Source organism: Schistocerca nitens, chromosome 3, assembly GCF_023898315.1.
Source record: "Schistocerca nitens isolate TAMUIC-IGC-003100 chromosome 3, iqSchNite1.1, whole genome shotgun sequence".
Classification (NCBI taxonomy): Eukaryota; Metazoa; Arthropoda; class Insecta; order Orthoptera; family Acrididae; genus Schistocerca; species Schistocerca nitens.
This window is the reverse complement of record NC_064616.1, coordinates 554,617,868-554,645,204: the sequence shown is the minus strand read 5'-3', so window position 1 is coordinate 554,645,204 and position 27,337 is coordinate 554,617,868. Positions and strand designations below refer to the sequence as shown.

General features: G+C 38.1%; 1 protein-coding gene across 1 annotated transcript in view; it reads right to left on the bottom strand.

The window, feature by feature from the left end:
* LOC126248463 (protein transport protein Sec61 subunit alpha) overlaps nucleotides 1-27,337 on the bottom strand; it is a 42,262-nt gene that overhangs the window by 5,103 nt on the left and 9,822 nt on the right. The window contains exons 4-8 of the mRNA XM_049949468.1: nucleotides 24,212-24,422; nucleotides 15,551-15,808; nucleotides 15,033-15,199; nucleotides 11,179-11,319; nucleotides 3,224-3,472 (exon numbers count right to left, since the gene is read on the bottom strand). Of these exons, the coding sequence (XP_049805425.1) occupies nucleotides 3,224-3,472; nucleotides 11,179-11,319; nucleotides 15,033-15,199; nucleotides 15,551-15,808; nucleotides 24,212-24,422 (1,026 nt within the window). The remainder of the gene's footprint in view (nucleotides 1-3,223; nucleotides 3,473-11,178; nucleotides 11,320-15,032; nucleotides 15,200-15,550; nucleotides 15,809-24,211; nucleotides 24,423-27,337) is intronic.

Genomic DNA, 27,337 nt, shown 5'->3' with positions numbered 1-27,337 from the left:
AGAAACACCAGAAGAGAGTATTTGCAAAATGACCTAAAGAAAATTGATGAATGGTGCCCTCTCTGGCAGCTGACCCTGAATGAAAATGAATCTAACATACTGCATATCCATAGGGAGAGAAATCCACTGCTGTAGAACTACACTATTGATGACAAATTGCTGCAAATCGTATATACCATAAAATATCTAGGAGCAACTATCCAGAGTGACTGTAAGTGGAATGATCACATAAAACAAATTGTAAAAAATCTGACGCCAAACTGAGATTAACAGGAAGCATCTTGCGTAAATGTAACTTAACCACAGAGGAAATGGCTTACAAGGCATTTTTTCAACTGATTCTCTAGCATTTTTCATTAACCTTTGACCCTTACTAGGCTGGACTGATGGAAGATAGAGAAGATCCACTGAAGAGTGGCACATTTCATCATGTAATCATTTACTCAGTACAGGGATGTTCAACTAATTCCATTGACAGAAGCTGCAAGAGAGGCATTGGGCTTCATGGAGAGGTTTACTACTGTAATTTCAAAAGTGCACTTTTTGGGATGAGTCTGACTACACGATGTCCTACCACATACATCCTGTGAAATGGCCATGATGAACATTGCAAAATTAGAGATAACAAGGAGGTTTACTGACAACCATTCTTCCCACACACCATTTGCAAGTGGAACAGGAAAGGGGAGGGATCGCCTCAGTCAGTGGTACCAGGAACACCCTCCATAACACACCATCAGGTATCTTGCGGAGTACTGATACGGATGTAGTTGTACCGATTCCAAACAATACCAAGTACCATTTGCAAGCTACTGTGTCAGTTTATGGTAACATCATGAGGCAATACATTTTGTTGAACATGTTTGAAAATTACAGTCCACTTTTACACTTTTCAAGGGACTTAAAAAGTGTCACAAAATGTGAGAAACGATATTTTAAGCTGTAAAAGTTACGTGTATGATACCCCTTGCATTTTCGTACTTTGTGTATGATACATGTGCATAATAAGCATCAAAATACTTGTCACAGACTGATCTTTATCTAACAAAGGCTTATTCCCTAATAAAAACTGCTGATTTAATGGGAACTGTTAACTGTCTGGGAAGTACAAATGTTTGCCTCTATTTCACACATCATAATTGACGTTTTTTGGAAAGCCTGAAGCTGTCAATTATTTAAATAACGAAACACTGCATCAGTTATGTAGTTTTTCATACCAGCACGAGTGTTTCGAAAAATTTTTCTTGTTGCCAAGAACAAATGTTTACGTATTTTGTGTAGTGTTTGCATATGTGCAGTGCTGCGGCTCTTGCACTGTAGTCATCTTTGAGCTTATCAGGTACTCTGCCTCCTGAGTTTTGTACAAACCCCGCTCACACTGTGTGTATCACAAAAACACACACATAAATACTCCATTTGACAATTAGAATAAATTCTTGAAACACATTTTGCTGAGCATGAAAAAATACCGAATTGACACTGTATTTAAACCAAAAACATTTGAGTGACACAAAGTGTAAAGTTGTCAACTAGCGCTACAACAAAAAACACTAAACATGGTTCGACAAAGGTGTCAAGATGATCACAACAATCACGGAACTGTGCATGTGCAGTAGAGACAGTTTGGAAATGTTTCTGATTGGTCACGATACCTTCAGTCAAACAAATCAATTACTCCTATCAGCCACCAGTGAGTAGAGCTTGGCTATAGCAAGAGATACGGTGCGAATTGTTCCAATTATTACCCGTTTACCAGTTCAAATCTGCTATTCGAAGAACCCTCTACCAGGCACTTAAATGTGATTTGCAGAGTATCCATGTAGAGTAGAGTGCTCTGGTGTCGAGAAACTTCGCCACATAATGTTTGTAAACACTACTTGATAGCCAACACCATGCGAGCGTCACTATGTCAGTTTTTCTCCACGAACATTTTTTACATAAAGCATAAATCACAAAAAATCAAATTGCAAAATCGGGTGCAAATTAACATTGTTGACATACGAAATTTTACAGGAGTAATAAAAAATGTCAAACACAGGGAAAACGTTAATTATGGAAACGTAAAAGCAGGGTTATACTGTACATGATGTACAACGCACAATGATGGCCCAGTCTGTCATCTCACATGAACTACTGTGAAGATCAAAGGGTGGTAGATGTCAAAGTGACAAATGTGAATTGTATGCAATCCTTTTAGAGGTGCTCAACATGATATTTCACACAGCTGTGATGAAAATTAGGATCCAAGAAATCTTATGCCTTGGGATCCCTAAACATTAACAGAGGAATATGAGAAATACATAGGCTGCACGTTATATCCTTGTTTGCTATGCACAAGAAAGATATTTTTCTTGGTCCTGTCATGATGGAACTCGAAACCACAAGCTTTAAACTATTACCAAACACATCTGGCACAAAATAAATTTTAAAAGTTTATTTTGATATCATGGCTTCAGGATCAAAAACACTAATCTTTTTCATCTCACACCTTCTGGTGTCACAATCTTCGCTCCTGTAAATTCTGAAACATTACATTTGAAAATGTCCACTAACTGAAATCTGCTTTAAAACAATCAACTTCACATGGTGAATGTCACCAATGTCTTTTCGCCAGCTTTCAATGGCTAGAATTGGAACGTATGCCACACAACCCACACTATGCGCCCAGGGAGTTCATTTTTCTGTATGTACAGACGATTCTTTAAAAAATAATAAACACTATTGGGATGCTTATGGGATTAAAAATTTATCTGAAATATGACAGTGTCCTGGCTGAACAAGTGATTATCAACAACAACTATGGAGAACTAAGTACACATTTAGCAATAATTTGCCATGAAAATGTCATCAGATAATACAGCTAAAATTACAAAGGGTCAGGAAGACAGCAGAATTTAGATTCAGAAGGTGTAAATCTCAACCCTCTTCAAATAAAAATAATATTCCTAACTTTCTGAATTATATGTTCCTTTTACAGGAAGGAAAGAGGGATTGGCTCAGAGGTTGGAGGAAGGGGAGGAAGAGCCAGGCACGCAGACCCTACATTAAGAGGGACTCCCATTGAGGAGAGGTAGGGATGCCTCGAAACAACAATTCATTTTTTTTCTTCTTTCTCAACAAGTACTGTAGGTATTAATTAAAAATATATGGTCACTGTCGGGACAAAATTATGGTTATGAAATACTATCACTACATACATCATATTCAGATTTAATAAACTTACATCTTTTGCTGACGAGCCAGACACATCAATCCACGTCTTCGAAAAAAATGCACACGATCCAAGCATGAAAATAATGTACAGCAGTGCATGTACAGGATCTTCCAGGATATGCATTATGTTTTCTGGTGGTGATAAGTAATAGCAGAGGCCACCAACTGGATAGGCACGAGCTGGGCCACCACCGCCGACATCAGCCCAAACACCAAGAAGGTTTACAAAGAAGTTCCCAGTGAACTTTACAGCCAACATCTGTAAAATCAAACAAAATCAAATGCATTACACTATATCAAGCAATACAGCAGTTCATGGCTTTTACACAACTATCAGAGAAAACCAAACTGGAACCCTTAAAAAATGCGTGAAGCCCAATCCTACAAGAAAAAAGCAAAATGCTTCCTAATTGTCTCCCAAGAAATAGTTGCAATAAATTTTTATATGTAACCATTAAGAGATAATTTTTGTAACACTGAAAATAAAATGAACTACTACTACCAACCTTTCACAAATAATTAGAGTCAATATTTTGCACCAATGCTTTGCACTTTTCTCTGGAACCTGAATTTTTACATTTTTCTTGAAATCTGAGGGTATCTCAGCTATTTCTCATTTGAGGTGGAATAGTTTTGTCATAGGTGGCTCTCCCAAGCACCTAAATAATTCTGAGAGAATGTTACGTACTCCAGGTGTCTTTATTTGCCCTTCAATGCTCTGCCAAATTATTCTCAAAATATTGGATCTCGAATCCCTTCTTTGCCAACTACAGGGTGATTTTAACTAAAGTTAAACTTCCAAAATGCTGTAGAAATAACACCACTGGTCAGAATGATGTCAAATTGAAACGGAATATTATCACATGAGAAGGAAAACGTATGGCAGAAGAAAAAAGTATCATGAAAACTGATGGCACTGTATGTGTCAGAATATGTAAATGAAAACACCCATCATGCACACGACCCATTGAAGTTGATATAAACATGCTGGGTACACGGCTTTTCCTCCTTTCGCGTCTGCGACGTTCGCCATCACTGTCTCAATGCAGGATCGTGCTGTGCTTGTAAAGCTGTCTACAAGAATGGTGACTGTACACACATAATCTGCGGAAGTTCCGGACACTTAAGTGTTCGAAAAAAGGCGTGGTCTGATGACTGCCTTGAGTCTGGAGAAAATGATTAGGAAATTTGAAAAGACTAGTTCTTTTGGTGTGCAACCTGGTAGATGAAGGAAAGGAATGGTTTCAAAGTCAGTGGAAGCAGTTACCACAGCAATGCAGGAGGAGACGAGTGGTTATGTACAAATGTGTAGTGCACAGAGAATTGCCCAAACATTGGACAGAACCGTGAGCACAGTGCGTAAAATCCTATGAAACATCCTTCTTTGCTATTCATTCAAAATTACCCATGTGCACGAGTTGTTGCCTGTTGACCTGCCAGAAAGAGACGTTTGCTTTAGAATTTCTTGCTCACATGGAAGTGGACAATGATTGGTTGTGGAAGATTTTGTGGACAGACAAAGCCTACTTCCATCTCATCTCACAGGATATGTCAATACACAGAATTGTCAAATACGGGCAACGGAAAACTGACACACAAATCACCCAGTAGCACTTCATCCTGGAAAGGTCACTGTGTGGTGCGTGTTTACGGCATCAATTATCATACGGGCATATTTTTTCAAAGAGAGAGGTGCTTCCGGTCCTGTTACCTGTACTGTCACTGGTAAGCACTATGAGTATCTTTTGCGCAACCACGTCATTCCAGCTCTCTAACAGCGTGGATGTGTGAATGGGATCATTTTTATGCAAGATGGCACACCTCCACATATTGCAAATCCAGTTACGCTGCAGTTGGAGTGCTATTTCGGAAATGCTAAAATTATCGGCTGACATTTTCCTACAGCCTGGCCATCCTGATCAACTGATCTTAATCTGTGTGACTTCTGGCTATGGGGCTATCTGAAAGGTGTTGTATTCAGTGTTCCGATTGCAAACTTAGCTGCACTGAAAGCAAGCATTGCGCAACACATTCTGAACGTGACACCGGAAACACTTCGATCATTTGTGGAACATGCTGTTTCTTGATTTCAATTTGTTGCAGAAAACAGTGGACAGTATATTGAACATGTTTTGCGCCAGTCACACGGTAATTAATAATCCAATCTGATTTCGATTGATTGTTTTTATGCAGTTTTTGGCCTCAGGACAATTAAAATCTGATTTTACCATCCGATGTGATATGACCTTGCTGTGGTGGATGGGCTTACATAAACAGCATCACACCTGTACACCCATGCAGTAGTACAGTTTGTTTAATGTCAAACATATGCCTTAGGCATTGTTGTATGATTCATTTGACATTTGTAGTCTAATACTATTAAATTGTGATGCTTACAGCACCATCTATTCCTACATTTTATAACTATTTTTCTCCTGCCATACGTTTTACCCCATCTCCAATAATATTCCATTGCAATTTGACGTCATTGTGACCAATGGTGTTATTTCTACAGTGGTTGAAAGATGAACTTTAATTATAATCACACTATACTTATTACAGCTCCATAATATTGTCTACAAGGTCATTTCTTTTATGGCCCTTCTATATATTTGTTCCACTATACAACTTTACCTTCTTTGCTTAGAACTGGCTTACCATCTTAGCACATTATCATACAGCTGCTTCCTCTTTCTCCGAATGGCTCTGAATCATATGGACCATAATTATCTTTCACACAGTCATGCATGTTTCTAAAACACTTTGTCAATCTCAGCTTTATATTTTCTGCTTTTGTCAAATTCAGTATGTCATATTATGATGGGTTTCTACTGGGCCTTGTCTTTTTCCATATTTTATGCTCTACTGCTTCCATTATTTCATCTCTCATAGCTGCCCATCGGTCTTCTCCAATTTTATTTATTTATTTTTTATTTAATTGTCAAGTTCCGTAGGACCAAATCTCCAACGTCATGGAACGTGTCAGTACATGAACTTACAACATAAAAAGTAATAACAGATAAAAATAAATGTTCATGAACGTGAAAGAAAATCAGTCCATAAGTTTAAGCAAACGCTATCAGCAATACAATGAGAATCATCTTAATTTTTCAAGGAACTCCTCGACAGAATAGGAGTAGTGACCCATAAGGAAACTCTTCAGTTTAGATTTGAAAGCGCGTGGATTACTGCTAAGATTTTTGAATTCGAGTGGCAGCTTATTGAAAATGGATGCAGCAGTATACTGCACACCTTTTTGCACCTGTTTCAGTATGGTCATCAGGTATCTCAACAGTGTGGATCCACTATTTTTCGTCTTTCAGGTTTCATGTTACCCTACGTCACTGGTAACTGAAAAAAATGTTTCTGAGCAACTAGTGGAGGAAAAACAGGACACAGCATTCTTCGACTTCAAGAACTGTTGTTCACACCATTCTAGAAGATATTAAAGTAAAAAATATTTCTTTAGATATAGCATACTTCTTGACAAAGCAGCACTTGGCACCCCCTCAAACCCCATAGCCTTGTTTGCACATAAGCAAACACAAAAATATATCACTTTAATTGCCTGATAGAATCAAATTCTTACTAGGCATTGCACTTCACACATCCAATCAATATATGAACAGGTTTCTCTGCCTCTTTTGAAATGGCTACCTTCTATGCATCATACAGCAAATCTAATTCAGCAGCCCAGTGTAACACACCGTCAGTAAAAACTGGTGAATTCTGTTGATGATGCATGTGAATACTGTTAACACAGAAAACAGTGATTCCAAATCCCCTTGTTAAATTAGGAAAGTTACAGAAAAACACGGGTGAAACCAACTTCACACTGATCATCTCAGAAGGAGAAGCCCCCTTAACTAACTTCCCTTTTGTCTTGGAACAAGAAACGTTCTTCTGAGGTAGGACACACAGTCTAGCACATAAGCAGATCATTCTGCAACATGAGATGTGAATGTTGGGTGTTACGGGCTGTGGTATCTACATTGTCTTATCAAGATTGACTGGCACTGTTTTAATGGGTGTAATGAAGTTTGTTCACACACAATATGCTTTTTCACTGAAACATTTGTTGTGTGTCTTCCATTGTCCAAAGATCCAAAAGTAATCCTCAACTAGGCTGACATACCACACAGTTCCATACTGTGTCAATAGAACCACTCTGCTGCATTAATCAGTTAATCCTCTTGAAACATGACACAAACCTCTGAAAAAGGATGAATCTACTCATTTCTCTACAGCCAAGATAGGGACAGTGGATGTTATGGGGCAGATTGTCCTTCCAGCTATCTAAATTTACCAAATTCAATGCGGAGAATTACATGATTCAGTGCACTGGAGAAATTTTGTTCTCCAAAATGCTTACCTGCTGCACTTTACAAACTATGCTTTCAACAATAAATTCCTGGTATCAAATTCTGAAAGCCAGTAAAGGAGACATGTGCTTCATGGTGTAATGCATCGTAATATCCACTTTAAGTTTTTGCAATGCACTCACTCAAAAAAAATTACTGTTATGACAGTTCTGTGTAGGAGCACGTTGTGGAAGAGGAAAAATACAAAATACAATTCACTAGAACTGGACTGAATATAAATGTCATACCTCTCTACAAGATGACTGTGTTGTAGAAACAACTTCATATTTAAGACACAACAGCCAGTCTGATCAATATGGGAAAGATCAGTATGCAATACGACTGTACACACGAAGACAAAGCAAAAGGTGAAATACCATTTTAATGAGTCAATAGCTCACATGGATTTTCAAATCCTAAATTTTATAAGTCAAATGCAGTAGTGATCAAATTCAAGCATAGTATGCAAAAGACTGCTGAAGGTCTTAATAAAGCCTTTCAGGTAAGCACTACTTTCCAAACATAAGCTACAAATACATTCCTCATGCCTAGGGACCTGAAAATATAGCATCCATTTTTGGCAAAATTAGTGTATTTGTTTTTCTTCTTGTAAATATTAAACATACCAATGTTAAAGATTGTCACCTAAGTGCTTGAAGACTAAGACTTAGTGCTTTGATACTGACTTAAACAGAGTGGTGATTGGTGAGCTTCTTGACTGAAATGTTTGATTTTGCTTTTTTCCAAAACAGTTCTTTGGTTTGTTTTCATCTTTTGTGTAACATCGTCAAGTATGAGTAGCACAGTTATGAGTGGCCACGAAAGGTCAAAATGAGTATTGCACAGATTTTTTAATTAATAAATTGGGTCGGAAAAGAAACTACCATAGGTTCAAAGTGACTGCCAATCCCTTATGGTGGTGTAAGAATCACAAACTCCATGATGGACCAGGATTGATGTCTTCACATAGTTCCAAATGAGAAAAGAGAACTACAAGGAATGCACAACACATATCTACCAGCATTTGACAATACCACAGTTCAAAGGAGCAATCCCATCCTTACCCAGTATTTACCCAGCTGGAATAACCACCCCATCTTCCACCAGAAGTTTGACTACCTTTGATTTAGTTCTGAAATGAACATCCTTCCCACCTATCCCAATGTATTCCACTCTATGAAGTATCTTTATCCATCCTTATGCCATACCTTATCCCAAACCTTTGTGACATGTCGATATCCGTGTGGAAGACGTGTGGGACTTATTCTTTGCACCCGACTAGCGTATCTTATTCCTGTCACAACAGTCATATCCTACTCTGTGGTAGAACATGCCACTGAACATATGCTCAGCTACAGTACATAATTAATTATCTATGCTATCCTCCCCTCTACGAGTTTCTCTGAATTTTGTAGATGGGCATTGCCCTTAAACACCCCTCTGATCTCTAAATCCCCTTGTCCTCAATCTCTGCTAGCCCGTTCCATACCCACTTCCATCTACCTGTATATGCCTCACTTCACTAACCTACATTCACTTACCTCTCCACTTTCCTCCTCTTCCTCTGTTCTATACCCCTTTTACTTTCTTTTCAAACTACACCTCCACTATGCCACATGTAATCTCCCTCACCAGCAACAATGAGCTCACCAGTGCCACTTCGCTATCACATTCCCTTGCTGCTTCTCCCCCCCCTCCCCCCACAGCCCCCAACCTCCCATCCCCTCCACCACCACAGGTCATCTCAAACCCAGCTGGAACTGCAGTAATGGGGGCAACGTAAGTGTGGGAGTATTTTGTTAGTCAGATCTGACGTAGGATGTCTTGTTTACGAGAGTGTTGACCACTAACAAATTCCCACATTCCATTATTGGTTTTTGAACTCAGGGTTTTGCAGCATCTTAGTAATCCTTTCAGTCACTCTTTTCACTTCTCGGATTAACATTTTGTAATTTGGTAGCCAAGCAGAACTTCTTTTAAAGAAATGTTTTTTATAGCAGAAACCAAAATTGGACAATCCAAATACAAGTTCTGGATTATCCACATCATCAACTACAGGACACTGTGACAAGGTATAATTTTTCTAGTGTTCAGAATTCTGTATTGTGTACTGTGACAACTGTTTTTAAAAGGAATGAAACATTTAAATAATACTCCTGTGAAATAGTTATAAAAGTTTATTAGAAAAAGCTTTACAAAAATGAAATGGTGCTGGTGACACTGGTTTTTCATGGAAAGTGTATTTTGTATGGGATTGTAGAAAGCAGTTGTGCCCTCTTGCTATAACAGATGGAGCTTGAGTTTGGCACATTGTATGTGTTTTAGCTTTGCACTCAGGATTTTTTCCATCTAGATGCCCGTTTCTGCTAATCAATGTATGGTAAATGATCCACAGAATCATATCCAATGTCCTCTATTGGTTTTAGTTCACTTCTATGCTTTGCAGGTACATATAAAGGTTCATTTGAAAGTCTGCCTCTTCTTTACAGTCCAGTTTCATGTCAATCAATGATTCTACAAAATATTGATGAAAATTGTGTACCTCCAAAGATTTCTTTTCACTGAGGACCAATTACAACACAAATGCAAGCCTGGGTGAAAGTCTAGATCAGTCCCAGAGCTGCTGATGGGAATGAAAGTGTGTGTGTGTGTGTGTGTGTGTGTGTGTGTGTGTGTGTGTGTGTGTGTGTGTGCGCGCGCGCGCGCGCGCGCGCGCGCGCGCGCGCATGCATTTTGCTTGTTCACATCATCAACGCACAAATTATTACATTTCAACCCAACCTAGAGCAAAGGCTACACTACAGATCATTTTGTCAACACAACCTTCATTTGAAGCAACTGGCAGCCTTAACACAGAATAAAACCATGAAGCACCAAGTACAAAGCCACAAATCAACAGCAAAAAGAATGGTTTCAATTTCAGAACTAGAAATGCATTGCATATTTTCCCACCTCTCACTGGTTACATGAAACTATCCTCCCACTGGCTATGTGAAACCTATGAGCAGTAGAGAAACACCACCTTGCTTTGCACTGCACCAATCTACACTTTAGCCCACACCTTAATAACAAATTTTCACATTTTGTATTAAGAACAAATGAGAATAGTATGTACTAAATATTAAGTATAAACTAGTATGCAGAGAAAACTGACAGTTTTGTCACACTACACTATTTAATTGTGACAAAATATTCATTGTTTTCACTAGTACACACTTTAAGTCCACTAAGGCAATCGGTTAAAATAGTTTTACTTAATTAAATGGTTCAAATGGCTCTGAGCACCATGGGACTAAACTGCTGATGTCATTAGTCCCCTAAAACTTAGAACTAGTTAAACCTAACTAACCTAAGGACATCACAAACATCCATGCCCGAGGCAGGATTCGAACCTGCGACCGTAGCGGTCTTGCGGTTCCAGACTGCAGCGCCTTTAACCGCACGGCCACTTCGGCCGGCTTTACTTAATTACATTTGATACAGTCAACAATATTAGTATGTGTAGCTACTGTATTTCATTGACTTTGGTTACAACATTTTATAACACTACTATTTGCCTATGAATTCTTGTTTATTGCACACATGGCAAGCATTTGAAACATACCTGAGATATGACATAGAGATTCGAAACAAGAGCTGATTGCAAGATAATAGGAATGTTTGATGTATAAAACAGCTTTATTGGGTAGCTGCTGTACTGGCCTCTATAGCGAGCAGATTTTATTGGCAGATCCACCCTGAAGCCCTGTAAGTAAGTAAAAAGATATAAGGAAACCAGCTACAAACTACTATTCATACATATCATCAGTAATATTTCAGCTGAGAACACACACTACGTAAGTAGTTCGTAACACAATTATGACATTACAAGTCATCTAAATTTTTTAAGTCAGTGAAATGTGAAATTTCATTATCACAGCATGTCTTAACTGAAAGTAGCAAATGGTAATCATGATCAATACTTTTGCAAACATGCACAACATCTGAAAGCATACAGTAATTGTTTGGCCATTAGTTTCTCTGATTACACTTTGCAAATATGAGGAAAATGTGTAGTATGCAGAAAGACCAATGTTACACAAGGTGCTGATGCAGTATCCGTCAATTTATCATGAATGTTAGATTGTACTACAACCACTAAAAATCACTGCAGAGCGCCAAAACCATCAACACTGATTAGGTGTTAACAAGTCATATTTGTTAAATATTATTACATATTAAAGTGAGAGACATTACCAGTCTAAAGTTTTAAATCGCCCATAAAGAAAGCTGTATGCTTCATTTAAATGTACGAACACATCACAAAACAAACGACATTGACCAACGAAATAAATATTTTCTCTCTTTATCATTAAGTACAACACAATATGTTATAGATTTAGCCTCTTTAAAGAATCCATCCTTTGTCCCTTAGAAAATCTGCACAAATTCTAGGAACTCTGGATTTAAGCTTTTGTAATGTTTCTGAAGATATTGCAGTCCAAAATGTCTAAGTTATTCCACAGACCTTCAACATTAGGTGACCATTTTATGACCACCTTCATCACACGAGTTCAACAGGATTAAGTCAGGTGACTGACTTGGGCAAATCATGTGCCTCAGTTCCCCACATTTCTCTTTTCTACTGAAATATGCTTTTCACAATGAAGCATGTTGAGGATCACTGTCCTGTTGCAGAACAAACCCATGACCAAGAAGGATCTTGCCAGATGGAACAGCATTGTTTATCAGTATCCTGTAATATCCTCCTTTCTTTAATGTTCCATTAATTTTCACTAGACCACTGACTATGATGTACAACACATGCCCAGACCATGGCCGACCTCTCACCATGCTTCACCAGTGGCATCACACACTACTCGTCATATGTTCTCCAGCCAGTCAAACAAACAAACATTTGACAATGGCCCACAAATACTTCAATTTAATTCATCTGTGAAAAAACACATTTCTGCACACTCCAGATTTGATGTTGCTAAGCCCACTGCAATTGTTTCATGTTATTTAGTTTACATAGTAAAGACTTTTCTACTGCTATACCCTTTAAACCTTGCTCATGAAGACAGTGTTGCCCTCTTGAGACAGACTGCGGCGGCTTGCATACTATTCACTTCTTTGCGAATTTCAGGTGCAGTACAAGTTCTCTGATGTTTACTCTGAACACACATGAAATGATCTTCCCTGTATGATCTTTCTTGGTTTATTTCCTTCAGATCACAAAACGCATGCATCAGCAACAGTTTTCTTCCATCACTGCAACACGCACACCTCTTTAGATTGGGCTACACTAACTTTTGTTGATTGTGTCTTACTGGAATAGCCTTCCTGATGAAGGGCTAGAATTACAGCACATTTCCAATCTCTTGCTTCCTTCCCATTAGGAGGCATAACTGTATGAACCTGATCAGGAATCCAAACACACTGCTACGTGCACACAACGTATTGTAAACTAATGTGAAGTAATTGTTACAGAGACAGCTGAAGGTATGAGGCCTATTTGAATGGCACCATCTTAGGTTAAGGCATGTCAGTGTTGCAGATACTCATCAGTGCCCCTCTAGATGAACAACCAGTCAAATACACAGAGGCACTTAGTCTTTACATGTTTATCCTTATTTTATTATCAGATGGGAATACAATTGAATAATCAAAATGAAATTCCCATTGTAACCACAAATCCATATTTGTGACAGGTGATCAAAAACTTTTGACTGCAGTCTTTGTAGACTTGTTGCATCACACAAAATGACAGAAAATAAACAGCAGAACTTGCTAAAAGAGTGGACAAGACCTCAGAACGTTATCACAGTAAAACCAACTGGACACAGCAAAAGAAGTGTACTCCTGAAGGTATCATCAACACACTTTCCATACACTCTTCACAGTCATTAGCAAGTCAAGAACGAAAATTTGGTAAGTCAAATGTTGTGATTTTTATATACCATTTAGAATTTCTTCCTTTGAGTAAAATATACTTTAAAAATTAAATATGTTTCTGAACTATCAGGACCACCACATGCTGTTCCTGTGTAAGGTTAACCAATAATTTTAGAAGTATGAGAATATTCCTATAGCTGCATTGCTTGTTTTAAGAACATTTCACTTTTTTCACTAGCCTTAACTCCATCACACATACCCACAATGCTCAAATGATATAAAATACTGCAACTTAGGACTAATATTTGTGCATAATTTGCACTGAAGAATGTTTAGCTTCCAGCTCCCATTCAGCATTTGTTTAATATTCGAATCTTTTTGTAAATTAATAGTGATACTTACAAAAAATTAATGTCATTTTATCAAAATGCCAAAGAAACAGCTTTATTAACACTAATTACCTTATGTCACATTTTAATGACAACTTAGTAACATTTTGGTTTATCTTGCCAGAAATCTTTTAACCACAGATGTACTACAATATTTTACTACTAAAAATATATATATATTTGGCAGTTACTGGTGGCATCTCACATGATATTCTTATTTGAAATTGTCACCAACATTATATACTCCACAGTCCTGAACAGTTTCATTTTTATATGCTATCTTTTGTTAATGTTCACCATCCACACATTCTCAACAGCAGAGTTCTCAACTTTCATATAAATGTTCCATATACATAATGTGAAATTCACTATTTGCCCTTCCTAACTATGCAAGTAAAAGAATTACCAGAGAAACTTAACTTACTACTTATGGGTAAAGTGGGGACAAAATAATTATCTCCCAAAATTACCCCACAGAAATAACTTCCATCTAGACTTCTGAATTATACATACGTAACACCTCCATGCTACTCCACAAAGTAATAACAATTAACCAAATTTAAGTATGAAGCACTGAACAAAAGTAGCAAAAGTTTATCAGTGATACTGTCAAGTCCCTCTTAAATACGATTACTCAACACTAAGTCCTCTTTAGTTATGGATGTGCGAAAATTTTCTGCAGCTAGTTTGATTTCAAGAATGTTGCAAACATTACTTTTAACATCATTGACTGATAACGGTGTAAAGTTCTGGAAGTTGTGAAGATTTATGCAATGAATAATTTCATAATAGCTACAAGTACGTGTCGTTAAATAACATGACTACCGATTTCAGACAGTGACATGAATATCATATTACCTTCCCAATATGTGACCACTTTGAAATTTCACAATATGTGGAAGATAATCATTACTGTCAATTCTACCACTGTCCTTCAACAATTTAGTTATTCACAAGTGTTTTGTACTTACTTTTGATAATGCAACCCCAACCCACAAAAAAGGAAACGCACTTTGACATGACAATGCAACACACAAAAATGTCCTATTCTAACAGCAAAGACTTATCAAAATGCTTATTTGAAACTCAATGCTGAGATATTTCATGGAATTATCTTTACTGAAAAATAAATAAATAAATTAGCTAGCAATAACATACACTGTACAGAACATTATTTCACAACAGTTCATACCTGGAAGTAAATTACAATGGCAAAAACAAGAATAGTTGCAAGCAGATTCATCAAGTTTGGCAGATTCTGCCTATAGAATGCTTCCCTCAAGGCTCTCACTTTGTCCTGACGTGTTGCCAGTAAGTGAAACAGGGCAATCACTGCACCTTCAAATTCTGTACCACGTCCTGGAGTAAGAAGAGAGTAACTGTTAAACGTACATTTGTCTAATACAGAAAATATTAATAATATGGTACTTACATCTTTCAAGATGATATTTATCTTTTGCTTCCACCATTAGTAACACTAAAAGTTACTTACACAGTATTGGGGGGGAGGAAGGGGGGGGGACATAATACTAATATTTCATTAATAAACATGAAAATAAATGGCTGTTACACTAACAAGTACTGTTGCAAGTATCCTCTACTTTAGATGGCATAACTTACCTCAATGAACTTAAGGATTCAAGAGTAAATGTTTCTTGCAGCACACTAACAGAGAATTAAATTTAACACTTTTACAACACTGTTACATACCTGTATTCACAGTAGTTGGACTGAATGCCTTCCACACAATTGTTTCACATATGTTTGTTGCAATGAACAGTGAAATTCCAGATCCAAGTCCATAGCCTTTCTGCAGAAGCTCATCAAGCAGAAGAACAATAAGACCAGCAACAAAAAGCTGAATTATGATCAAAAGGCAAACGCCAGCACCAATCTCTGAAGGATCACCATACATGCCAGTCATAACATACACTATTGCCTGTCCAACAGTTATGACCATGCCGAACACTGAAACAGAAAATAAAATTTTGTATACCTGATTGAAAATACAATACAAAATCACTGAAAATGTAAAGTACTGCATTGTAAGCAGGAAACTGAATACTCTGGCAGTCTGCTGTTCAATGTACTGTACTGCATGAATTTAGAACACACAAAACTGATGTTTCATTGCAATTTTGGAGGCATTTATTGTGACTATGAAATTTCATTCTGCAATAGCAACATTAGTACCATTTCCAACACATCTGGCTCTGTCACAATTTCAGAGAGTCGTTAATATTTATATTTTCACAAGTTAAGGGTTCTTCAAGATATACAAAGAAAGACAGGGCACTGTGTATGACATACGCAATAAAATGTGCTCTGGTCACATTGTAGTAATAATACAAGGAACACCAGAAAATAATTCACGGGCAGAACTCGCATATGAGCATCTTGGAGCCCAAGTGCTGTAACTCATTATTCTTTTCTTGATATATTTAATGATGTATTAGAACTTTTATACAAAATTCAATAGTCCTTCTTGTATCTTTTTGATCATGTATGTCATCAGGGTAGTTTTTCCTTACTCAAATTATCAATGTCAATCAACAAAATGGACATATGGCATTTATTGGCCGGGATATCCCCTTCGGGGTTCGACCACCATATTGCACACCTGTTTAGTTGGTGCCACTTTGGCGACTTGCGTGTCAATGATGATGGACGCACAACACCCAGTTCCATGCCGTGAATCGAACCCGGGCCCCCTTGCGTGGTAGGCAGTAACGCTACCGCTGCGCTACTGAGGCAGACATCAATGTTGATAAATTTTATACATTTATTGACTTGATAAAAGCGCCCAAATTAAGTTACATCACCTGTGATATAAAACAGGTGAAATATTTTATTTACTATAAAAATACACATGACAGTCAATAAAATGTTTACATAATCTTTTTTACATATCAACAAAACTATCATTTCCATTCAGTGACTTCTTCAGAATTGTTGAAAGAAAGACATCTCAAAGTATTGGTAATAAATAGGTGGACTGAAGGGCTAAAGTTCTTCCATGTCCACCTCCTCTTCTGTTACTACCCACTGTCTTGCATACAGATTTCCTTCAACAATGTTAGTGTGCATCCTTTCAGATATATGCTTGAAGCTCAACAAGTGAAATTCCATGTATATTGAAAGAATTTTCTCAAAAAGAAGAGCGAATGGATTCCTCTTTTGGTACCAAGTCCACAGCCTCTTCAGCCAGGACACTAGGTGCTTTTCAGTGTCAGTCTTTCTTTTGGTGACTGAATTCATGTTTTTGACAGACAAGAAGTAATTGTTTGTCATTACAGTAACATGAAAGTGATTTTTTTCCTTGACTTGGCAATAATATTGAATCAATGATTGGGACAAAATACTTATTGTGTCTTGATGGAGTTTTCTACTAAGGCAAAATCATCTTCATTGAAGAGATTGAAATGGCCAGCTGTCATGAGCTTTCGATCTGTGATTTTTATGTTTTTTTTCACCTAAAATTAGTTTCCCTAACTTACCTATAGGTGCTACATCTAAGATGTTTTACTCAATATCCGTAAAAGCAACCAAACACAGGAGACTATCAATTTTCATGAAAAGTAATAAGGTAACAAGAAAATGGAACACACTGATCAGCACTGGATGACTGAATGTGATGGAAAATATTCGTCGCTGGATCCATTATCAACCCATAAACTATATCCGTGATGCTGCCTTTATTACTGTAACCAATGGTGAATCACACTGAACATAATTTAAACGAACAAGTAAAATCCTGTAATAGGCAGAGTGAGAAGATAGAACATCCACAGCGAATTGAGAAAACTCTCAACAACTGCAGGCACAGTGGTGAAAATACCAACAACACAACTTCAGGGTCAACAGATAGATATGTCTGCATACAGCAGAAACTTATGCTGATACACATGCAATTGATATGAGAGTTATGAATTACAACATTTTCTCTGTTAAAAGAACACCACTTGCTGAGCAAAATCTCACCCACACTAAAAAAATAAAGGAAAGTGGTGTTACATGTATGTTGCCTTCCTGTGTCATAGGATGAACAATGACTTCACATATTGCAGCCCAGGCTAGCCAGCATGGATTGGGAGGAATGTCAGAAATGCCCCACAGTGGTAGCACAATGGTTGCAATCAATCAGCCCAGAACATTAGGTAAATTAGACTTATATCTAGCAGGTGACCACACTTGACAAGCTGCCATATGGTTTGTGGTTGACAGTACATAGTTTATCTGTCCACCAGCACCTCCGCCCCCCCCCCCTTTCCCATTCACAGATGGAATGTGGAAAAAAAGACTACTTGCACCCCTCCATATGCAGTCAAATTTCCAGTGCTGTCATTTTGCAAGAAGCATGTAGGAGAAAGTAGTATGTGTCTTGACTCATTTTCTAATATGGGCTCTCTGCATTGTGTAAAACTGCCTTTGCTGTGCTGCATCTATCTACTAATATGTACCACTGCATTTCGAGAATTTCCATCACAAAACCATGACAAGTTGTGCAGTTCTTCTTTGAATCTTGACCATCATCACCGTTACTCCAGCTTGGTAAGTATCACAGATTACAACATTATGTTCAAGAAACGTTACAATGGTAGCAAGATGACAGTTATACACCAAGTCGACAAAGATGTCATTAGAGATGAAACACAGATTTTTTTAAGGATGGGGACTATAACTGACCATGCTCTTTCAGAGAAACTATCCTGGCAATTACCTGGAGCGATTCAGGGAAATCCTGGCAAACCTAAATCTGAATGGCTGGATACAGATCTGAACCATCATCATCCTGAATGCAAGTGCAGTGAATTAGCCACTGTCAATAATTGGTCAAATAAGGGTCATTTAAACATGTGAATTACTACATTCTGGATTCATCCAATAAATGAGGCTATGCCTTCCCAATGGCTAGATTTATTTGGTCATTCCTTTTAAATCAATTTAGACAGGAAATCTTGGATATTTTATGATTGTAACCAATTCAAGTGACTGACTGCTTGGCTAAACAGTATCATATGTCCTCTCACATTACATTTGTTTATGTTTAGAGCTGGCTACCAATCTTTGCACCAGGCACTGATCTCCTAGCATGTCTGCATTTTATACAAAGTTTCTAATGATGTCAGCTTCCTGCACACAACTGTGTTGTCTCCAAAGAGCCTCACATAGCTGCTGGCATCAATTGCCACTTGTGTGGTTGGGCATTACCAAGCAGCATATGGGAACCAAGTTAACATACGCCACATTCACGATGCATGCGAAACAGCAGTAAATTACGTGCAAAGGTCAGTTGCAACACTGTTGTAAAACATATACAGTGGACAGTGGAACGAATGCTTCCAACATACAGCTCCCCCCCCCCCCCCCCACACACACACGTTTCAACAAGATTACAACACATCACAGTCGAATAAACGATGAGAATCACTCTCCTGGCTAAATTGTGCACAAAACGACGTATCAATGTTCCTTGGGTCCACTCATAGTAGTCAAAACATCACATTCAGTGACTCATATGGTGCATTTGTGTGTGTACAGAGGAACCTCTTTAGGCCAATGATACACGAACTGAATGAGGATGTGCGACACAAAGACTCATGTGAGATTTAGACTACAACATGCGGCACAGACTGCACGCCTTGTCACTTGGGCAAGGTAAAAATCCCTGCAACAGGCTGAAGCATACTGTGAATCATGGCCATATTTCCACACAACAATTTTTCTCCTGCAATGGTCAACATCCATGAAAACACTAGAGGCAACATTCAATTCCCTACCCAACTCTCACTGATTGTAGTAAGCCTTTAAGTCTCCCTATGACTTGGTCATTACTACGGTCATTGTAATCTGCTTGCTGTATCTTCCTGTTACTTGATTCGAGTATGGTGTGCCCCAACGACAAAAATGCTGTTCAGCATTTCAATATCCAATACTTCCTCCCACATGGACTGTTGTAGGCACACTAACTGTAAGTGTGCCTTGCACTGATGTCTTAGTGTGAAGAACAGTTTAGGCAGTACCGTTTCACAATGGTGCCATGTTTTCCCCTCATGGATATTTACAATTTCTTGACTTATGTGCATTTCAGTGGCTTAAGTGCACTTACTGTGTGTGTGGCCCTTTGATTGTGTACTGGTGACAACTTCTTGTTGGTTACAGCCAATGGGGTGACAGTGCACAGTGCTCAATGGGAATTGCTGGAGTTTATAATCTTTATCATCACCAACATTTGGCTGTTTTTTCACATGTTGTGATTTCCAAGGTTCTGGTTAGGTCCGGATGTGATAGCACAGCTTAAGCAAAATACCCCAACTTCATTTACAGATCAAAGAAAATTACAAAATACAAACGAGTAATGTCACTGACTACCCCACATGTGCAGTGTAAGTTCATTTTTATCCATCTCAGTTTATGCTGAACTATCACGACGTGCCCCTGTGCATAAAAAAAAAGTGTCAGTATTACCAAAGCATTTTAGACAAATGCCTGAACTAAAAGCACAAAAATTATTGCATTAGGTGAGAATCAATTTAATGAATTACCTACTAATGATCTCATTAAAACTAATAAAGATTAAAAGTTATTAAAAATGTATTTGTGTGTCACTTGGCCTCTAGTACAACGTTGAAGATTTATTCCAAGACTAATGTTCACACATTAATTCCTGTAATATTTCAAGCTGACTCACCTATGTAACACACACAGTACTGCTGTGTAAATCTGTTATACAGTACTCTCCAAACAGGACAACAAATTGAAGAACAATATAATGGGAACAACTGGAGAAAGCCTATAGAGTGGACCATTTCTAAAAGGCTGAAGTCTCAATCAGGGCCAGTGGCAGTCACGGCAATGTCTCTGCTGCCCATAGGTTAATAACACTTCAGTTTCACTTATCCATTGGGATGGTACTTTCACGGGATCAATGACGGGCAAGAAAATGAACTTCTAGTGTTGAAATATATATCACTCTTCTTCACTGCTGTCATAGGTATCTGACACTTTTCTCTGAACATGTCACAAATCACGAGATTATGACTAGGTTGGTGTGCGACAGCTGGGTTGTGATTTGGCAAAGCAACAAATGTGAAAGCTAAAATATCAGGTTGCAGTGCTAGACTGATCTGCAACTTAGCCAGAGGCCTAGGTTACATTGGAAAATGATAGTTTTACTCATAAAAATTACATTCGTGAAATCTTCTCGGGTGATCAGCCGAGTAAAGGTGTCGTCTTCTCGCAACGTTTCGAAGGGTTTCGTTCCCATCATCTTCAAGCGAAGTGTCGAGATGCTGTGTTGCGCGGTCCTATAAAGGCTCCTGGACCAGTGACTGATTCCGGGCGCCGACCAATCAGGTACCTGCGGAATCGGCCGCCGCGCCAGTGGTGGGGGGTTCGCGGCGCGGACCGGGCGTCGAGTCCCTGCCGGTTCCTAATACGTCTGTGGCCGCTACCGTCTTCGTGCCGGAGCGCAACACAGCATCTCGACACTTCGCTTGAAGATGATGGGAATGAAACCCTTCGAAACGTTGCGAGAAGACGACGCCTTTACTCGGCTGATCACCCGAGAAGATTTCACGAATGGAATACGCCGAGAAAGTCTCAAATCACATTTAAAAATTACATTCATAATCTTAATTGTCAAAATAATTGTCTCTCTTTAATGTGTTATGATTTCGAAGGATGTGATATACCGACACCAAAATGTGCCTGTATTACTTTGAAACACATTGCCTGTCCACTGATCTCTCATTGGCTGCATAAACAAAGCACCACACACATCCCTTACCTTCCCATCAACCCTCATGGCGAGCACTGGCAACATTGCTGCAGAGAACACAAACGTACACAACTGGCCCCGATCTAGACTTCTGCCTTTCTAAAATACTCTGATATTAAAGCTTCTAATATCCATAAATATTCGTCATGGCCTACATAGAAATGAACAAAACTTAACTATAGGCGGAATGCCCTCCGGAAAAAACCTAACTAATACTTTAAGATTCTTTATTTGGGGCAGGTAGATAAGTGACTGATAATGTGGCCAACTATTGTAATCTATTATTTATACATAAAAATTTCATCTTTGATGGAACAAAGATTCAAAATGTTAACATGGGTTACACACTTAAACCCACATTAACAGAAATGCATTTCATTCAAGGCTGGGTTGCGTAATGGCCATTACCCATCATGATGTGCCCAGGCTTCAATTTCAATCCTCTGGAGGGGCGGAAGGGTTGGGATGGAGGGGAGATGTCAAAAAAACGGAATGTGATCTGGTAATTGGCCACAACATGTACTGCAATTTTTTCAAAGGACAGTAAGCCTACAGAAGGCCTAAGAAGAGCTAACCGTTTCATCTTTGGTGAAACAGAGACCTACTGTAACTTCTTTATAAATACAGCATTGAAAATGTTGTGCGCAACTGGAGAAAAACTTGTCTCTACCAACTAAGTAGGAACACCATAAACAATGTTTTGATGAAATAAACTGGTGCAGATAAATGAAGATCTGGCGACAAATTCTTCACTGACTCACCTCCACAATTCATGAACTGAGAATTTATTTTTAATGAAAGCATTCAGCTGCGGAAATTACACTGACATGTAGCATAAAATATGAGCCGAAGTACCAAGAAACAATTGGCTGAAATTGTTAGTATATCTTAAGTACTGTCATATTTAAGTTACCATTAAAGTAAAAACTATATTGTCATTATTGTACGATATTCTTAACACTTTGGAGACCAAGAATAGCTCGGGTTGCAACTTTGTGTTATTTAGACTGCACCCGAGTATAGGTCGGGCTGTAATTTTCTCAATGCATGACTAATTTTTCATTCATAAACTGACTCCTAACACAGAGGTCAAATGCTGTCACCAGTGACACACACCATTTTAATTAACACTGTAGGAAATGGGAGTTTCCAGCAAGTTGTCTCCAAAACACTCATTAGCATTACAACACGATCTCCCTGAACAGCTAGCTTCATGTCAGATAAATGTCAAAATACAAAAAGTACATATAAAGCTAAAGCAGACTGCTACAGGGCATTTTGACTTGATTTTAAATCTAAATGTCCATGGTACATTTGAAGAGGGCAAAAGTACAGACTCTCATATTCTATACTTTTCATCCCTTCCCTATCCACTGCTTAAACTGTGTGTGAGAAAAGAAGGTAACTGTGACAAAACCATACTTGCTACTTACTACATGCCAGTATATGTATATAAATCAAGGTTTATGACTGACTAAATTAGTTATAAACCTTGATTCATATACATATACTGGCATATAGTAGTGTGTTTTTAAACCTTATATAAAATTTCAAAAAAGCCTATGACACAAAATATTACCTTCCTCATGTAAATAATTAGTACCTGAAAATGTATGACACTATTTTCTGACAATTTGGATGAATTTTAACTATCAAAGTAAATTTACAACAGCTGAAAATACTCCCCAATGAACCTTGTCTGACAATGATGTCTTTACAACTGTATGTTGTCATTTAATCTTACTCTGCTGTTTGACAACTATGACTGATAGGCCAACGATGCAGTACTCTATATCAGTATATTAAGTTAATTTATCTATATTGTGTTATGTTCACTTTTGTCAGTGATAATTTAGCAGCCTCAGTTTTAATTTAAAACATGGAAGTTCCAACTAGGTCGCATTTCCTCAGCTACATATGTACACATTGTCGGTTCTGATCAGCAAAGACTAGAATATTTGTACATAACAGTTGAAAGACAAGAAATCATTATGCACAATCTATGTCTTAGACTGATAGCTTTTGATATTGCTTAGTTTCTTACTTGCTCTTAAGTTGCCAAGTAATTTCTTGGAATATATCCAATTCAAGGTGGTTTAAATGTTGGTATGTGGAAGCTTAGTTGGAACTACTGCCTCCAAAGCAAGTAGGTTTACCAATTGCACAGTAGTCACTAAATGTTCCAAGGGGACTAACTTCCGAAGCATCAAAATCTAAAATACCATATGTCATGACCTACAGAGGTACAATTTACGAGTTATAGCATCACAAGTTATTAAAAAACAATTTCCATTCCTGCTCAGGAGTACCTATGGCGTTAGTTCTTATACATAAACACAGAATTACCATTTACAGAAAATAATGTTAATGGTAGTGGTACTGCAACATTTCTATACTGACACAATACTGTTACAATTTTTAATGTATTGCTAAGTATGCTTACTTTAGGAAAATATTATCTGGCAGTTAATTTTCAAGTATAAATAGTTCATGGAGAGAAAAATGCTAATCTCACATATTTCGTTACTAAATGTTCCAAAAACATGGCATACAAGTTAGCATAGAACACTAAGTAATGGAAAGATACTTACATTTCTGTGCTCCATTGAATAAAGCTCTGTCCTTTGGTGTGTCACCGACTTCAATTATTTTGGCTCCAGCCAATAGCTGCATAATTAAACCTGAAGTTACAATGGGGGAAATGCCAAGTTCCATAAGAGTACCTCGATTGGAAGCTAGAATAACACGTATCCAGTAGAATGGGTCTGCAGAGTCTGAACTCATTATGCCAAACAGGGGTATCTGAAATGTCAAAGAAAACAATATATTAGGTTTCCTTCAAATGAGGGTGCCGAGTTCATGGAGTCTACATCAAACAACAGGCTATTTTCCTATGTTGAAGATATGGTTCACACTAGTCATTCTGAATGATTTTATCATTTAATAGCATTTTCAGTCAATATTCTCAATTTTTCTGTAATTTAAGCTGAAAAGTCATTAAATATCAAGATTTGGCCACATGATCAAAACTGTTTTGTTATTGGCTGCAGCTCTGGTGATGTCACAGGAATAAGAGTAAGATGAAGCTGTATGTGTTGTAAGAGTGTTAGCCAAAGTTACTTCTAAAAAAATGTGTGTGAAAAGGGACCAAACTCTGAGGTCAAGGGTTCCTAGTCTTACACAGTAATTAAACTAACTTATGCTAAGAACAACACATACACCCATGTCCAATAGAGGACTCAACTCTCCAGCAGGAGGGGCCATGCAGTCCGTGACAAGGCGCCTCAAGCCGCGTGGCCACTCCACGTAGCAGTTGCATCTACATCTATACTATGAAGGCTACTGAAGGTCCATGGCAGACGGTATGTCCCACTATACTAGTTACTAGGGTTCCTTCATGTTCCATTCATGTACGGAGCATGGGAAGAATGATTGACTCAATGCTTCTGTGTGTGCAGTAATTATTCTAATCTTATCCTCATGATCCCTATGTGATTAAATGTAGGGGATTTTAACATATTCCTAGATTTATCACCATTTAAAGCTGGTTCTTCAAACTTTGTTAATAGGCTTTCTCTGGATAGTTTACGTGTATCTTCAAGAATCTTCCAGTTCAGTTCCAGTTGTATATCTGTGACACTCGCCCATGGATTAAACAAACCTGTGACCATCCGAGTCGCCCTTCTCTGTACACATTCAATATACCGTTAGTCCTATCTGGTACAGATTGCACACACTTGAGCAATATTCAAGAACCAGCCGAACGAGTGATTTTTAAGCAATCTCCTTTGTACACTGACTGCACTTCCCCAGTATTCTACCAATAAACTGATGTCTACCACCTGCTTTACCCATGACTAAGCCTACATGATCATTCAATTTAAAATCCCTACAAAATGTTACCCCTAGGTATTTGGCTGAGTTGGCTGATTCCAACAGTGACTCACTGGTATTACAGTCATAGGTTACTATTTTTTTATTTTCATTTTGTTAAGTGCACAATTTTATATTTCTGAACATTTAAAGCAAGATGTCAATCTTTGCAGCACTTTGAAATCTTGTCAACACCTGACTGAATATTTATGCAGCTTCTTTCAGACAGTATTTCATTGTATGTAAGTTGTCTGCAAAAAGTCTCAGGTTACTGTTAATAACTGCAAGGTCATTAACATACAACATTAACAGCAAGAGTCCCAATATGCTTCCCTGAGGTGTATCTGAAGTTACTCCTACATCTGACAATGCCACAATATCCAAGATAATATGCTGCATTCTCCCTACCAAAAGGTCCTCAATGCAGTCACAAATTTAAATTGATACCCAATATGATTGTACTTCTGACAATAAGTGTATTTGTGGTTCTGAGTCAAATGCTTTTCAGAAATCAAGAAATACTGCTCCTGACTGCCGTGATCCAAAGTTTTGAGTATGCCACATGAGAAAAGCGGAAGTTTGGTTTCACATGATTAATGTTTTTGGAATCCATGCTGGTTAGCATTGAGGAGACCATTCTGCTGACGATACCTCATTATGTTTAAGTTCAGAATATGTTCTAAGATTCTACAACAAATCCATGTCGTGGATATTGGACAGTAGTTTTGTGCATCACTTACTACCGTTTTTGTAGACAGGTGCGACCTGCACTTTTTTCCAAGAGTGGGACATGGATTTTTATTCGAGGGATCTACAACAGTCAGTTGCAAATTCTGTATAGAATCTGACAGGGCTTCCATTGGGCCCTGGGGCTTTGTTCAATTTTAAAGATTTTAGCTGTTTCTCAATAACACTGACACCAACACTTATTTCATTCATCTTTTCAGTGGTATAAGGATTAAATTCAGGCAATTCTCCTGGGTTTTTCTTCATAACAGAAAAAATTAAAAAGGGTTACGCACTTCAGCTTTTTCTTCGCTACCCTCAGTTTCAGTTCCTGTCTCATTTGCTAGGGACTGGACACTAACTTTTGTCCCACTAATAGCCTTTACATACAACCATTATTTCTTTGGCTTTTGTGAATAATCATTTGACAATATTCTGCTACAGTAGTCATTGAAGGCATCACGTATTGCTTTAACAGCCAAATGAGTTTCATTCAGCGTCTCTCTATCTACAACCCTACACTTTGTTTTACACCTATTATGCTGTAATCTCTGTTTCTTTAGAAGTTTCTTTACAGTGGATGTGTACCATGGATGTTCCCTCCCATTATGAACTATTCTACTGAACCATGGACCTTGCCATCAGTGAGCTGGCTTGCATGCCTCAGTGATACAGACAGCAGCACCATAGGTGTAATCACAACAGAAGGCTATCTGTTGAGAGGCCAGACAAACATGTGGTTCCTGAAGAGGGGCAGCAGCCTTGCAGGGCAATGATATGGATGATTGACTGATCTGTCCCTTTAACATCAACCAAAACGGCCTTGATGTGGTAGTACCACAAAAAGCTGAAAGCAAGGGGGAACTACAGCCGTAATTCTTCCTCAGGGCATGCAGCATTCTGTACGGTTAAATGAGGATGGCATCCTCTTGCTTAAAACAAAACAGTCCACTATTCTGATCTCCAGGCGGGAACTACTCAGCAAGATGTCATCAAGAGAAACAAAACTATCATTCTAAGGATCAGAGCATGGGATGTTAAATCCCTTAAATGAGCAGGTAGGTTAGAAAATTTTAAAAACAATTGGCTGAAGTTAGATATTGTGGGATTTAGTGAAG